The sequence below is a fragment of the Vulpes lagopus genome, chromosome 1 (genome assembly GCF_018345385.1).
Source record: "Vulpes lagopus strain Blue_001 chromosome 1, ASM1834538v1, whole genome shotgun sequence".
NCBI classification, from domain to species: Eukaryota; Metazoa; Chordata; class Mammalia; order Carnivora; family Canidae; genus Vulpes; species Vulpes lagopus.
This window is the reverse complement of record NC_054824.1, coordinates 5,885,686-5,901,278: the sequence shown is the minus strand read 5'-3', so window position 1 is coordinate 5,901,278 and position 15,593 is coordinate 5,885,686. Positions and strand designations below refer to the sequence as shown.

The 15,593-nt window shown below is 44.8% G+C and overlaps 1 protein-coding gene across 4 annotated transcripts in view; it reads right to left on the bottom strand.

The window, feature by feature from the left end:
* Positions 1 to 15,593, bottom strand: part of METTL24 (methyltransferase like 24) — a 137,067-nt gene that overhangs the window by 54,702 nt on the left and 66,772 nt on the right. For 2 of the 4 annotated variants that reach the window (XM_041726552.1, XM_041726526.1), the window contains exons 2-4: positions 9,112 to 9,210; positions 2,491 to 2,607; positions 1,916 to 2,055 (exon numbers count right to left, since the gene is read on the bottom strand). In XM_041726552.1, coding sequence (XP_041582486.1) covers positions 1,916 to 2,040 — 125 coding nt within the window. In that variant the 5' untranslated portion in view covers positions 2,041 to 2,055; positions 2,491 to 2,607; positions 9,112 to 9,210. The remainder of the gene's footprint in view (positions 1 to 1,915; positions 2,056 to 2,490; positions 2,608 to 9,111; positions 9,211 to 15,593) is intronic. The other 2 variants (XM_041726544.1, XM_041726535.1) reach the window with 1 other exon arrangement.

Here is a 15,593-nt window from a genome sequence, read left to right as displayed (position 1 = left end):
CCTGAGAGGGGAGTATGCTGGTCCTGCCCCCTAGCCCCGGATAATAATGCAACCTATGTGTACATCCATAATCCAAACCATCCTTTTTTTTTTTTTTAACCCATCCAAAATATTTCCTTTAGTTTCCAGGTTTCAATTAAGCTTTTTTAGGGTTTTTTTTTTCTTTTTCTTTTCCTTTTTCATTTTTAGGTTTTAAATCAAACGTTGGCTCTTATAATTTATTCATGTCTCTTCCCAGCAGAATTCAACTGTTCTTAAGTAATCTTTATAAAGTTGAGTTTGAATAGTGAACATTTAAATGAAAGTAAGAAGCTACCTTTCTATGTGAAGTAATCTGAAATCTTAGAGCAAACTATCTTATTTAATGGCTCTGAAGTATAAGGAAACCTAAAAGGAACTTTAAAGATTAACCCCCAAATAGCTTTCCCAGTTTCATTTAACTCAATGAAATTTCATTTAAATGAAATTATCCCAGGGTGTAAAATAATAAGTAAAATATAAAGGCAGTTCAGAGCAAGAAAACAGGAGCAAGCTGAGATCTCCAATTTGCATGTGGTACTATGCAAATTATTTTTATGACCTACTTTCATACATGTTTAATATGATAGAAAATAAGGTCTACTGTCAAAACTTCCCATTCATTCTATAAGCTTGAAGCATAGCTGGTGGGCTCCCCTCTGTTCTAATCAAGCGGCTGAGCAACTAATTTCCTAAGGTTCGGCCTCCTGGTTTAAATCACAGCCCAACCAGCACCTCTCCCTTGTCTCTTACCTGGAGCAATCATTTATGTAGCAAACATACACTGAGCGTCTACTGTGTGTTCCAAACTCTACTGATGCACACTCTTCATCGAACCCATAGAAGAATGTTTCCATTATCCTGAAACTTTATTTGAACCTTTCATTTTTACAAAGAGTCCATGATGATTGTAACTAAGAATTCTTGTTTGGTAAAGTTTGGCATCCATGGTGATCCTCTGGGCACATACTCAAATGTCTGTCCTTCCTCCCTCCCCCCCCCCCCCCATCACTAATCATCTAGGACTAAGGTTGGCAGTCATTACTCATATGCCTGAATGTAAATCACAGAAGTGATGAAAACCTATCAGGAAAAAACAATCATAAGACGCTGGCCAGGGGCCTCAGTATTTTTGTAAGGGATCTTGCCTAAGAACCTAATCACATAGCTTCCTCGAAAAACCTGTGGAATAGGGTATTCCCAATAAAAATGACTCTTCCCTGCCTTTTTTTTGAGACGTATATTGATAAGTTCACATCTGGATGTGAATACTATTACACTTGGTGAAGTAGTCTCATTACTTCATATTTGCCCTTCTATAGAAAGCTCTCGAAATTCACTTGTATATTCAGGTCATTTTCAGCCTGAATAACTGAATATTACTATTTCCCACAATTGTGATGAAATTGCACTGTTTTCACAAGAATTCCCTTTCCTTTCTTTCTTTTTAATGTAGAAGTACACACCGATTTGCCATTGGCACAAAACATAAAGATCCAACAGTGGCCATTCATCTTGGGTCACTCATCATAAGCGTCCATAAAATTTCTAATATGCTTGTTCTTTTTTTCTTAATTCTTAATATTCTCTCTCTCTGTGATAAAGATGCTATATGTAATTCTAGCTGGAAATCATTTGCTTCACCAAGAGGATCATCTTCATGATGAAAATTGAAGTTGCCAACTTCCCACTAGCACAATGAGAGACAAAATGGCCCTGGCCACTCCTGGTGATCTGCAGGTACCCACTGTTACATAACAGAGCAGTCTGAAATGATGGTGAGAGGCCAAATATAGCACCTGTTAAACTCTGCAGCCATCCGTAGCTTTGTGTTGCTGAAAAAGCCTTGGCCACCTGCAAGAGTGTTTTGTGTTATTCTGCGATAAAATGCACTTACCCTAAAGAGTAGAGGCGGCATTGCTTGTTGCGGATTTGATGAGCTAAGCCAAACCTGTCATCAAGACAGACTGACCAGGGCTTCTTTGCAGGGCTGGAGTCAGTAGCTAGGCTGTCTGTGCTCATGTGATTGCATGCAATCTGTAAGGATTGGAAATCAATATGAATAATTTAAAGCATCGGATGATAAATGGCAGGTAGGGAGTTATGCTTCCCCAGTCCCTGAAAGCCAGAACAGGAGAGTTATGCCCTTCTCCACTGCTAACCACACCTCTCCCCTGGGAAACACAAGACTGCTGTCAAATGTTCAGAGGAACTCCAAAGGCTGGGTTAGAAGGAACCCTGTGGAGACTAGAGATAGGTTTGAAGCAAAGTTAAGAGCTACTACAGCTCTATGCACAGATTTGCAAGGGAGAACAAGTCAGGAACAAAGGTGGCAGAGAGGAGGGGTCCAGAAAGACTTGGCAGAGGTGTGTTAGCCTTGGAGAATGAACAGAAGCTGACTGAGAAGGGCATTCCAGATACAGAGAACAGCGCTGGCAAAACTCAGAGGTCTGTAACCCATCGTGTTCCCACCTGGAACTTGCGAGGTGCGATTGTGGCCACGGGGCTTGGAAGGATACAGATGACCAAGTCCTCATCTTGGGCAGATAAGCTGGGGCCACCATGGTCCAGAAAGGTAGCATGTGTGATCTGGGGTAAACAGCTGATCGAAGGTCAAGTGGAATGAATTCGTAGTCCCTGCTGCCCCAAACCCTATTCTTTGCAAAACGCTGTGCTAAGGAGCTTCCTCTGGGAGGAGAAGAGCAAGAGCCCCACGCAGGAAGGAAGTTCTTTCTGAGCCAACCAAAGCGCTTCTTTTAACTCATCCATCAAAATTAGACAAGGAAACCAAAGGGAACACGTAACTAAATCAAGCAGAGGCAAGTCTCTGATTTCAAATGCACGTTAGGCAAAGACACCGACTGGGGAATCCTGACTTGGGTTTAAGGCTGCCGCAGTGTGCACTGACGGAGGCTGCTAGAACCAAAGCAAGCAGGTTCTGGGGCCCTGGTATTCCTCTGTGGCCAGCATTGCCTTACTGAGCCTCAGTCTCCCCCAGCCCCTCCAAGTGCCCTCATCGTCGTGATGCTCCACTGATCACGCAGCAGCCCCGGCTGTCACATCACAGACAACAGACTGCACGTGGCAAATGTTCTGAGGCTCTTTAATTCATCAGGAAGCCTAACAGCAAATTATTTTCTTCCTAAGAAGGTACTCTAGGTTTGCCCAATTCTCTTATCTAACGGAGTTTCCAACATTCTAATCTGAAAAGCATATGTGCACACAGCTACTACTCAACTGATCCAGCATCTCCCTAACTGGCTGCAACGTGGGGCTGCTGGCCTCGCAAGATCACCCAGCGCTGTTTATCAGAGATAAATGAGAGAGTCCAGTGCTAGGATTTGGACATTTTAGAGGAAAGCTTAACACATGAAACCCTAGATATGTATTCTTTTCCCTCAACCAATGTCTTATCACGGCTTAAAGAAAAATAATAATAATGGAAAATGGAATTGAATCTTCTCTCGAGCAACTATTACAGAATATATTTATTAACGGGGCCCATCAACATGTTAATTTGTATAATTCATTTCCTACTACGCTCCCACGGATAAATGGAAATGATGCCTGTGTGTGTCCACTTCCTCGTCCCCACTCACCCGAGGGAGGAAACACGGCCGATCTAATTAACCAAAGTTCAGTGTGTTCACTGGGCCTGTCTCACCAGTGGGCAGGCTCCTGTGCCTTAAAGGTCCCAACTTCATTGTCACTCTGTCCCGCGCTGCCCCACTGCAGGTACGGAGATAGGCCAGGACAGCTCTGCAGGTCCCGGAACATACCGGACAGCTTCTAGGGGAGTTTCCTGCAGTGTCTTTATTAAAGTGGTATGAGAATTCCCATTTCTTTGCGTGCACGTCTCCCTAAGGACCTTCATAATGACAGAAAGTGATAGGGACGTGCCCAGGTTCTTGTTCATAACTCCCTCCTAACACCACTGAAACTTAACTCTCGCCTTGTTTCTCAAGGTGTGGTTCCCACCGACATTCTGACCGACCCGGGAGGTACTTAAAAATACAGATTCTTGAGTCCCACGCCGTATCTGGAAAGTCAGAATCTTTGAGGCTGATGCCTGGGAAATGCATTGTAATATGCTCCCCCAGGTGATTCTTCTGCAGGAGGTCCTGTGAGCTTACAGATACCCTTTTGTAAAGCCCCACCGAGATGTTCCAGGCCAGCCTCACCTGTGCCTTAGCAGACTAAAGGAAGAGGCTACACCTGGGCCAGAGCTGTAACATGAAAACAGCAGCGCTTCCAAACCCAGCCCTAGCAACAAGCCAGAGAGGCAGGCATCGACCATTAGGGAGAGGCCTCCAGGAAGCAAATAAGGAATAAGGGCCAAGGTTCAGGGCTTTGAGGCTCAGCTGCCCTTCTTTTTAACGCTGGGGAGTTGAGTTTTATTCTATTAAAGGTGACACTTCAAGCATTTCTTCTTCCATAGATTTCATCTTGCACAGATATATCCCACTGGAAAGACATTCTTTTCCATTCAGTCTCTCTGCTCACAGTTCGTTCCCCTTTCCTCTCCTAGCTCAAAAATGTAACAGTTGTTCCCTTTTAACCATTTATTAACCATCTCACGGGCAGACATCAGCTTTTGAAAACAACTAGGAGTACTCAGGTCCTAAAAATTAATTAAATATTGATTTTTTAAACTTTCTTGTTAAGATTTATGGCCAGGGATTCAATAAACTCTTGCAAGCAAAATAATTGAGGGCAGTAACTCCTAGCTAAACTCCAGCTCCAGTAATTATGTTCTCTCTCTCTCTAATTCCCCTTGTAATTTTAGCAAACTAGGCCTGGACAAAGGAGAAGAGACTCCAGGAAAAAGTGATTCTGAAATGCATTTCAGTTATTTAACTTAAAGGGATTTATTTATTTTTTAAGATAGATAGATAGATAGATTTATTTACTTATCTCTAACGCAACATGGGGCTCAAACTCACAACCCCGAAATCAAGTCACATGGTCCACCAGCTGAGCCAGCCAGGTGCTCCTTAAAGGGGTTAGTTTATTCTCTTTTCTTTTGGTATCCCAAAAGATGGAACAGAATTTCTGGCAACCCATAAGTAGAAACTGGCAAAGGGAGCCCTTAAAATGTGGGGACTTACAATAGCCAAACTGTGGAAGGAGCCTCGGTGTCCATTGAAAGATGAATGGATAAAGGAGCTGTGGTTTATGTATACAATGGAATATTCCTCAGCCATTAAAAACGACAAATACCCACCATTTGCTTCAACGTGGATGGAACTGGAGGGTATTATGCTGAGTGAAGTAAGTCAATCGGAGAAGGACAGTGTATGTTCTCATTCATTTGGGGAATATAAATGATAGTGAAAGGGGAATATAAGGGAAGGGAGAAGAAATGTGTGGGAAATATCAGAAAGGGAGACAGAACATGAAGACTCCTAACTCTGGGAAACAAACTAGGGGTGGTGGAAGGGGAGGAGGGCGGGGGGTGGGGGTGAATGGGTGACGGGCACTGAGGGGGGCACTTGACGGGATGAGCACTGGGTGTTATTCTGTATGTTGGTAAATTGAACACCAATAAAAATAAATTTATTATTTTAAAAAAATGTGGGGACTTCTGGCAAGAATCACTTCAATGACCACCTGCATGTGTATGTAATACCATTATTTTGAAAGGCAAAATCTAAGGAAAGAGTTGTATTTTTGTTGCTTTTAGCCCTGTGTGTGTGTGTGTGTGTGTGTGTCTGCGTGTGTAGCCATAAATATAATAGATACTATTGTTATAAAGTTGTAACATCTGCATCTCCAGGGCTTGGGTTTTTATGTTACTTTTCCAAATAGATAGACGGGTAGGTGATTAGATAGATGGATGAACAGATAGATGGATGGATAGGTAGACGTGAGAGAGAGAAAGAGAGAGAGAGAGAGAGATAAATCTTTTAAAATCTATTTTTTCTTTTTTAAAACAGCAACTGTTGCTTAGATTAATTTTGTGCTGGAAGGCATGCTTCCTAGAGGCATATGGTTTGGGGGTGGCCATAAAAGGCTGGATCTGGAGCCTTCCCTTAGAACAGAGCACCGTGTTTATGATTTAACCATTTCTTGTTAGCAGCACATAGTATATCACCGACTCCAGAACTCAGAGATGTAATTATCGTCTTTGACATTAGAAAACAATACCTAAGTAAACTGAGCTTAATGCTGTGCACACTCTACCAACCACTATATCCTCTGGTGTTTCATTCAAACTTCCGGTCCCCAATCATGCCATCAGGGCCACTACAATGTGCAAGTCCAGGGGTGCCATCCCACTGCATGCCAATACAATGGGATGCCACAGTGCCCCCTGCCCTGTGCTTCTGTTTTCGAGCTCCCCTGGCCAGGGGAATCTCCCCCGCCCGTCTGTTCACCCCCTATTAGAGAACACGCAACCCTCTTGCAACCTAGCTGTTTGGCAGTATGGATAGATATTTGATGCAGGTTGTATACCCTAGTCAGCGCCGGTCACAGAACAGGTGCTCAACAAATGCCTGCCGAATGGAGGAATGAATACATCAGTGATGAACACATCAAATGCTGGGCCTTGCTGTACAAACTTGAACACAGATTTGAGGGAAATCATTTTTTTTTTTTTATTTTAAAAAGCAGCATAACAGGATGGGGGTGGAATTTGCTTTAGTACCTTCAGAGGGCCTCCCCCCCACTGCCCATTATGACTCACGATTGCTAACAGGAAATTTTAGGTAACAGTGACTCTAATATTCTTCCAGTTTTTCAGGCTTTCATTGTCAAGATGGGTTCTAAATGAAGCTTAAGCTTCTAAGACAGCCCCCAAACCCACTGCATTACATAGAGAAGGGAAGGTAACACTATTTAGCAAAAGATTCTGATTTAGAATCAGTTTTGGGGCCTCTGGGTGGCTCAGTTGGTTAAGCATCTGCCTTTGGCTCAGGTTATGGTCCGGGGTCCTGGGATCGAGCCCCATTATTGGGTTCCCTGCTCAGCGAGGAGCCTCTTCTCCCTTTCCCTCTGTCCCTCTGTGCTCTCTCTCGCTCTCTCTCTCTCTCTCTCTCTCTCTCTCCAGTGCTCTCTCACTCTCTCTCAAATAAATAAATAAAATCTTTAAAAAAAAGAAAGAATCAGTGTCATCTCCGACGAGCTCTCACCTACTGGCTTCCCAGTGACCTAGAAGTACAGAAAACCATAGGGCTTCACCTGAGTAATCGACCCCTGATTATGAAATCACAGTGAGGTCTAGAACTCTCAGTTTTTCTGGAGGATGAAAATCCTTCTAGTGAGCTCCAACAACCAAATCTTTATCATCACGCTCATCAAGCTGAATAATACAGCCCTTTATCTACCTTCCCAACTAGTTTGTCAGCTACTTGAAGCCAGAGACTGTATTCCCAGGGCCTGGCACAGTTCCTGGCACAAAGTACGTGCTCAAAGACACTTAGTCAATAATGATCCTATGCTACTCTGGGTACAGAGCAGCCCAGAGAACTGGGAGAAACCTGAGAAATAATTCAATAACTCTCTTCCTTTTCAAGAGCAGAACAGTGAGAACCAGAGAAGCAAAGCAAATTGCCCAGGGTCACATCAGACTACATTGCAGGATGCTTTTCTTTTCCCCTCAAAATTTTTCTCCTCTCAATTTATAACTCATGGGAAAAATCCAAGAGGGGCTTGAATAACACCCTTTCATGCCTCACGAATATGCCTTTTATAAGTTACAGAACATTAACCTGAAATACATATAAAATAGAATTTGGAGACTTGTACTTGGTCAATTTATTTTGGGGGGTGGAGTCCAGAGTTCTCAAATCCAACTCATAAATTTAACACCTCTCATTTTCCTCTGGTGCCTTAAGGGCTTCTTAAAGTCACAGTCGAGAGGTCCTTCATGTAAAACCCAACTATAAAATTAAAATTTCAGCATTTTAATTAAGTCTGTGAAAGTCCACCAAATTAATTTGCAGCAGCAAAATAAGATGAAATTATGTAAAGCACAGGGATCAATTTATCATCTCATAACTCATGATTAATTCAACAAGCTTTTACTTCCATGTCTAGGTGACAGATAACTAAAATCCAATTGTCTGACTGCATCATATGAAAAATGGGACTTTCTTTTACCCCTAAACTAGCTTTCTAAAGATCCAGAAACATATTCTCTCCAAGGATAAAAAATGGGCTCTGCTGCCAGGAAGGTTTTGGAGGAGAAGTGGGATGCCCAGAACCAGTGGGCTGAAGGGACAGCAAAAGAGCCCGGGACCTCCAGTGCCACACCAGCTCCCGGGGCACCTTCCTCCCCGTCAGCCTAGGCATCTTCTAGACAGTGTGAGTTCCTAATTGACCAACACCTCTCAGTTCAGGGCCAAGTGTCCCTCGGGCCTTTATCTTCTCTTATGTCTCTCTGTCCCCAGGATCAGGCTACATGAGAATAGAATCTCCCGACTCACGCGTCAAGAGCCATAGACTCTGCTTAGTGGATGTCCCTTTACTTGCCGGGGGCGCACAGACTCAGCCCGGGCAGGAGCTGCCACAATGTGTTAAGTCACTGATAAAGGCCGATGCTCCATCATGATTTTAAATGCCCTAAGATCGGAATGCCTTTGGATTCGTTAGCTTCTCACACCACTGCCTGCAACATCTCCTCTGCTCTCTGGCCTAGTGGGTCCCGGTCTGCCAAGCATCTTGGGAGAAAAGCAAAAAAGGCAGATTCCTCCAAATGCAAAATGGAACTTGAACCTCCAGATGATGGTTTTGTTTTGTGACACACTTGACTGCCTACTCACGGGCATGAATCTGTCGCTTCAAAAGGTTTTCCAAAGCAATTTACTAAAGTGGATCTTTAAAACACGTTGGGATGAATCATTAAAACATCTCAAGATGATGATACCCCTGGAAGGCGGAAGATGCTGAAGCAAGTGGAAGGCATCTTATCTGCCTCTAAGTAAATGGATAAATTTAAGCAGCAAGGCCTCAGAAACTGTGTCCCTACCAAGTCCCTATCAGGAGTCCCTGAGAACCTTACCACCCCTTCACTGATCAAATCCTTCTCTAAAAAGGGTGTATCAGTATCTTTCACAGTGTTTCCAAACCCACTTGCGCCTGGAATACAACCTGGGGGGTGCTGATGTATCTCAGGAACCTCAAGACTTCTTCATCCAGGGATTGAGCAGGGCCTGCCCACGGCTGGAGATCTATATGCCACCGAGGACCCTGTGAAAGATAGAAAACAGGTCCATGTATAAGGGCTTGAGGCGCTAGGGGTGGGGGTACAAGGACACAGAATATCAGCTAGGCTCCCTGGTTGCTTTAGCTGCCTGTAAAATGAACATGTCTGCACACAGGCAGTGGGGAGTTGGTTCAGAGCTGCTGTCATTAAGGTCACATCAGTCACAGGAAAACAAACAAGGCCTGAGAAAGCCCAGCTACTGGGCTAATCAAAAGACTACAGAGGCCTGGGGACATCTGACTCTTCTGATCAAAAGCAAACTCCACTTGATCCCATGAGGCTCTCCCAACTGTGGCTTTGTAGCACACAATCCGCTCCCCATACGAAGAAAAACTCCCCTATCTACTACAGTTTCCAAAGCTTAGAGCTTCAGAACTATGCATGCTCTTCACTCAGGTATTGCCATGGCCCGAATGCATGTGCCCCCCTCCCCCATATTCATAGGTTGAAATCCTAATGACCAAAGTGATGGTATGAGGAGCTGGGGCCTTGGGGAGGTGCTTAGGTCACGAGGGGGAGCCCTCCTGAATGCTATTAGTAGTCTTATAAAAAAAAGACCCCACAGAGCTCCCTAGCCCTTCCACCATGTGAGGACATGGCAAGAAGACAGCAACCTGAAAGAGGACCTTGACCGCAAGCTACCTCTGCTGGCCACCCTGACCCAGGACTTCCAAGCTCCAGAACTGGGAGCAGTGAATCTCTATTGTGTATAAACCACTCAGTCTGTGCTATTTTGTTATGGCAGCCCAAACAGACCAAGACGGGTATTGAGGCAAGAAATGCCTGTCACCCAAACAAGAAATACCTAAACAGGCTAGCCCTGATAGGCTTCAGTATAAACCGGGGGGTGGGGGGGGGTGCCCCTAAATGGGGTGGCCTGGGTGACTGGGTTCTACTGAAAGCTAGGAGGAGTGGGAGAGCAAGCAGGTTGGTCAGCGTCCAGCAGGGTGTGTGGGCTTAGGAAAGAGGAGCGCGCCCTGGCGTGAGGGTCTGAGACAAATGCCAACACTTCATAAGTGATAAGCCTCGTTCCAGGTAAGACATTATTATTAGGTTCCATACAGGTCTGTCCCTTCTGGTAGTAGCTGAGCGCCCTGCCACTCTCTGATCCCCAGCCCCCAGGCCACCTTCTTCTCAGCTGCCAGTTTCCTGGGTGTGCACCCTGTGCCATCTCAGAGGGGCCTGTGCTGGGCTCAATGCTCAGCTGATGCTGTCCTGAAATTCTTTCATTAAATTTTTGAATCAGGGGTCTCACATTTTCATTTTGCCCTGAACCCCACAAATCACGTAGCCTGTCTGCCCCGAGGAGCACCCTTCCCGGGGACCCAGACTCTCCTTGTAGCTGTTGCCATTCTGTAAAGATTGAGCAGGCAAAGACTCTCATCAGAGAAAGCCGGAGAACATTAATATATCTTCCCAGTTAATGCCTTCCACCACTGTCCCCCGCCTTTTTTCCTCTTCTCTGAAGTAGATGTGGATTACCATTTGGTTCAACAATATTGAGCACCAGTCACTGTGTGCCAGACAGTGGTCAACACAGATATGAACAAAACCTGGACTCTCTCGAGAAGTACAGGCTGGTGGGGGAGACAGATACACATAAACTGACTTTGACAGGGGAAGGCTGAAACATTAGGGAAAGCAGTTCTTTTCAGGAGATTAATTATGAAATCATGAATTACGTGCACATTTAAATACAAATACTTCCCAGTTTTTCTTGGTCACGTTCTTCTGACATCAAATGACGCAGTGCCTTACCAAGTTGCCACAACACTGTGCTTTGGGCAAACTTGTCTAGGCCTAGGGTTCAAACTCCCCATGTCCCCATCATATGGCCACTCACAAGTGCCCCCAGCCTCTGGCCCAGGAGCCTCTTGATAAAGATGATTAAGTCCACCCATAACGGTCTTCCTCTAAATCAGGGATCAGTAACCTCTTTCTGTAAGGGGTAAAACAGCAGATATTTTAGGTTTTGCAGGCCATACAGTTTGTTGCAATTCCTTGCCTTCTGCCGCAGTTCAAAAGCAGCCACAGACAGTAAGTAAGCCAACGGTCATGGCTGTGTTCCAATAAAACTCCATTTACAAAAATAGGTTGCAGGCTGGATTTGGCCCACAAGGCTGTCGTTTGCTGACCCCTGGTAGAGTTGATTCTAATTTGGAGGCAGACTGGCCTAGGAGAGAGCATTTACTCAAAATAATGCAAGAGAGATAGATTACCATATCTAGATTATAACTAACTTTGTCATCTGGGTGACTGGGGCAAATGCAAGTCAGAGTTCTAGCAGGATACAATGGGCTCCTTCCAACTGGCGAATTTGAGAAGAATTTAAAGAAAGACTATTTATAAAGGTGTGGCCAGGGTTTAAGGAAACTGATAAGAAGAATGCGATGCCTATGGTTGATAGGACCTGAGAGCCCTCACAAATCCTAAGCCTGAACGAGGAGGAAGAGAAATTTGTGGAACCCAGAGAGGGCAACTGGATGGAGAAGGCATTCAATAAAGGAACAAAGCCAATCCCATCACATCCAGTCCTATTGTATACCCACACTGTCAAAGCCACGAAGAGGCAGAGATGAGAGGCTACGGTTAGCCTCTGGGTGGGGTCGGGGGAGGGGGGGGGTGTAAAACAAGACGAGAGTGGAAAGTGGAGAAGCAAACAGAAGGTCTCCTGCATAGCTTCCTTTGGAAAGAGGTAAATGACACTTGACCAGGGACTCATTCATTCATTCAGTGGGCATTCGTGCCTCATGCCAGGCTCTGGGCTACAGTGTAATACAGGATAACTTAATAATACAGCTTTAACCCAATAAATGCAACACAGTCTGTAGGGGGCTCTGACAGATGTCTCTATAGGGCAAATGGGGTCACAAAGAGATGGTGGGCCCAAGCATAACCCCAAGATAAATGCCAAAAAATATAAACGCAGATTGTGGAAAGCAGTCTCCACTGCAAGAAGCCCCAAGGCTTCGTTAAAGAGCCACCCTAAACACAGCAGGAGCCACTTAACCTGAGCCAACACGCGAAAATAACTTCACAAATCAATAACAATGAGTCCACATGGTGAAGCTGTGTGGGGAAACTACAGGATTATCTTCAGGATCCTAATTGCAATCTGATATTTCTCATTTCCGACTGAGTGTTGACCATGATGAAGCTCAAGGTGGCAGCTGGAACACTGAAGCTCAGTCGAGGAATCACAGGTGAAGGTATAATAGAAACACACAGCCAAGAGGTGCCCTGGACGTGCTCTGGCTTAATGCTCTGGTTGAGCTGTTTAAAAAACATTTCACATAAAAGTAATGTTCTTATTGGAATCAGCCTGACAGCAGTTCGTGATTATTTCCCCAAGGAAACCACTTGCTTTTATCATCTCTTTCAATTATCATTTGTCTTAATTCTCCAGTGCACACATCAATATTTGTCCTTCCCAACAACCCGCTGACAGAATTTTCTGGGCACCTTAAAACACCCATGGCTGGTGTTTCATAGAACAAGGCAAAAACAAAACAAAAAACCTTTAAAAAAAATTATGATTTTATCCCCAAACAATTCCCTAATGCCAGCATACACTATTAGCCATATGCTCCAAATATCATGTGGCCAGAACGATGCTACTCCCAGCACTCCCAGGAAGTGGAGACCTGGATTCCCAGTCCTGTCTGCCACCCCCGCTTCCTCCCGGGATGGGTAAAGGAACAGCTTCTGCAGAAGGGGGTGGCTGCACTGTCATTCGGGGCCGGTCCATCTGTCCCTGGCTGACTTGGGCTAACATGTCAATAAGCTGCCACAGAGAAGTAGCCAAGCTCTTGAGCCACTGCAGGGACGAGGGTCCCTCTACTCCTTTGCAGCCCAGGGACCTGGGCCCCGAACCACCAACCTCCATTCCTACAAAGGAGGCCCTCCCCCAGCATGGACAGCGGCTCAGGAAACACAGGTATCCAGACATCCCAGGAAAAGCAGCAGCCCCCACTTTGTGATGGTTTTATCTGGCACTTTCTCTAGGCAAATGTGCATTGAAAAGTGAACTGGCTTCCTCTAGTATGTTTTGGGTGCAGAGAAAAAATTTGCAAAAAGTAAGATTAAGGACAGCAAAAGATATATACTGCTAACTCATGTTGTTCTGAGGCTGTTTTGCAGACATCCGAGATTCTGCATCCCACAGAGTAGGGAAAAAAAAAAAAGATCACTGAGTCAGTCCAAGCCAGTGAACACAGATAATGGACCTGGCTCAAAAGACCACAACAAGCATAGCCGTGGGGCTCTCAGATATTTTTACGATTTATGATTTCAGCGTTAAACTTGTTTCTTAAAAAAAAAAAAAAAAAAAGGATTCTTTCAAGCCAAAGAGACTGAATTCCAAGATTTTACTATTAAAAGATAATGCAAAAAATAAAGCAATGTTTTAAAAATACTCTTTTGCCTACCAGCCTACACTTATGCACGTAATAGGAATGTCTTACTTCAAGACCACAAGCCCCAAGCAAAACTGGTTGCATGGAAAAAAAGAAATTAAGAAAAGCAGACCCACCCATGACCCAGAAAGAGAGCCATCAAGTCTGCCTCGTGCAAGAGCTTTCCTTGTCTTGAAATTTGGAGTAACAGCTTCTCTTCCATGGGCAGTTCCCCCACGTACATGAATGACTTCATGGAGCCCCATAGAAACTGTCAGAAAAGGGCACCTGGGTGGCTCAGCGATTGTCTGTCTTTGGCTTAGGGTGTGACCTCGGGGCCCCGGGATCGAGTCCCACATCGGGCTCCCCATGGGGAGCCTGCTTCTCCCTCTGCCTGGGTCTCTGCTTCTGTCTCTCATGAATAAGTAAATAAAATCTTAAAAAAAAGAAAAAAAGAAAGAAATTGTCAAACAAGGCCCATGCTACCATCAGTTACATGAGCATCTTTTAACATATTTGTGTAAAATACAAAGTAGGCCCAAAGGCAGGCTTCTAATGGTCCGTTACTCTGTGTTTCAATGCTACAGTTCTTTAGGGATGAAATTATAGGATGAGTGGTTTAAATGGTCAGTTTCCTTATTGTGCTGGATAATTGGTAGAGTTTGGGGGGTATTTTTATAGTTTCAATACTCCCAAAGACACATTCCCATCACTAAGTAAGTTCCTGACAGGTTTTAGAACCAGCAACTTTCTGTTGGGAGAGGTGGCTAACAATTGATTCTCTGCATTAGGGTCATGCTATAGAAAAGAATCAGGTTGTGAGCCCTTGAATCAAACTAAACAACATGCAGAGCATGTGTTGATGGGCTGATGTTAGGGAAGTCTAAGCTTTCTCCAACAAACAAATCCAAAACAAGCAAAATTTATTTGTTGTGCAATTGTGTGCTAATTAGGAGCATCTGTTAGTGGGCAGGAAGCAATGATTGAAGGAAATTGTTTATTCCTTTTTAGAAGGAGAAGGCGGTGGTGGGAGTTGTAGGGCCAGGGGAGAAGGAGGCACACAAAACAGTGCCTGGGGCAGAACCTGGGTCCAGGTGCAGCTGAGAGCAAGTGAGCATCAGTCTCTGCCTTTCTGTAAAGCCCTTAGATAATCATGGTTTATAGGACTTGGCCTGAGTGTGCAGGGAGGGCTCCGTGCATCTCTGGCAGCTTACACACCTTCCCCTCTGCATGCTTGTGGGCCTTTTTCTCACTGTTAGTCCTGCTTCGGAAAGGGCAGGGGGTCAGTTACACATTTTGTAGTGATATTTAAAATTCAGATACCCCATGCAAAAATTTCATTAAAAAAAGAATCTCAGTTTCAGTTCTGGATAAGATGAGTAAGCACACCCCCACCCTGTGTCTTATACTGAATGTAGCAATAAAACCTGGCCGGAACGCACGGAGCAGTGATTGGAGGAATCTGAAAAGTAAATACCAGCGGGCAGATTGGAGAAGAAGACCAGAATTCAGAGTACCACTGAAGCTTCAGTGAGGTCACATTGTTTGTTCTTCTGGGGTCCTCTCTCCTGGTCTCCACTCAAAGTGGCCCAGTGGGCACTGGCACAGACCAAGAGTATCGAAGCCCCCTAGTTCAGGCTCCAGCAGGGATGTGGGGAAAATTCATCTTCCCCTGTTGTTTTTCTTCCTTTTCTCTATTCTAGCATCCTAACTCCTGGGTAATCCCACGTTTTCCTTCCTTTTCTCCATTCTAGCATCCCAACTCCTGGGCAATCCAGTGGTAGAAGCCAAGCAGAGGGCTGCAGGCACCTAAAACTCGGAGAGAAGGGAAGCTTACTCTTTGATCTGTAGCTGTGACCCCAAGAGAATGGGATGAACTCCCAGTGAGTATTTTCTGTCTCTCCCACGTCTTGGCCTAAAGATTCAGGCACAATTGCCAGGCGTATGCAGCAAAGCACAGGCAGAGAAGAGGT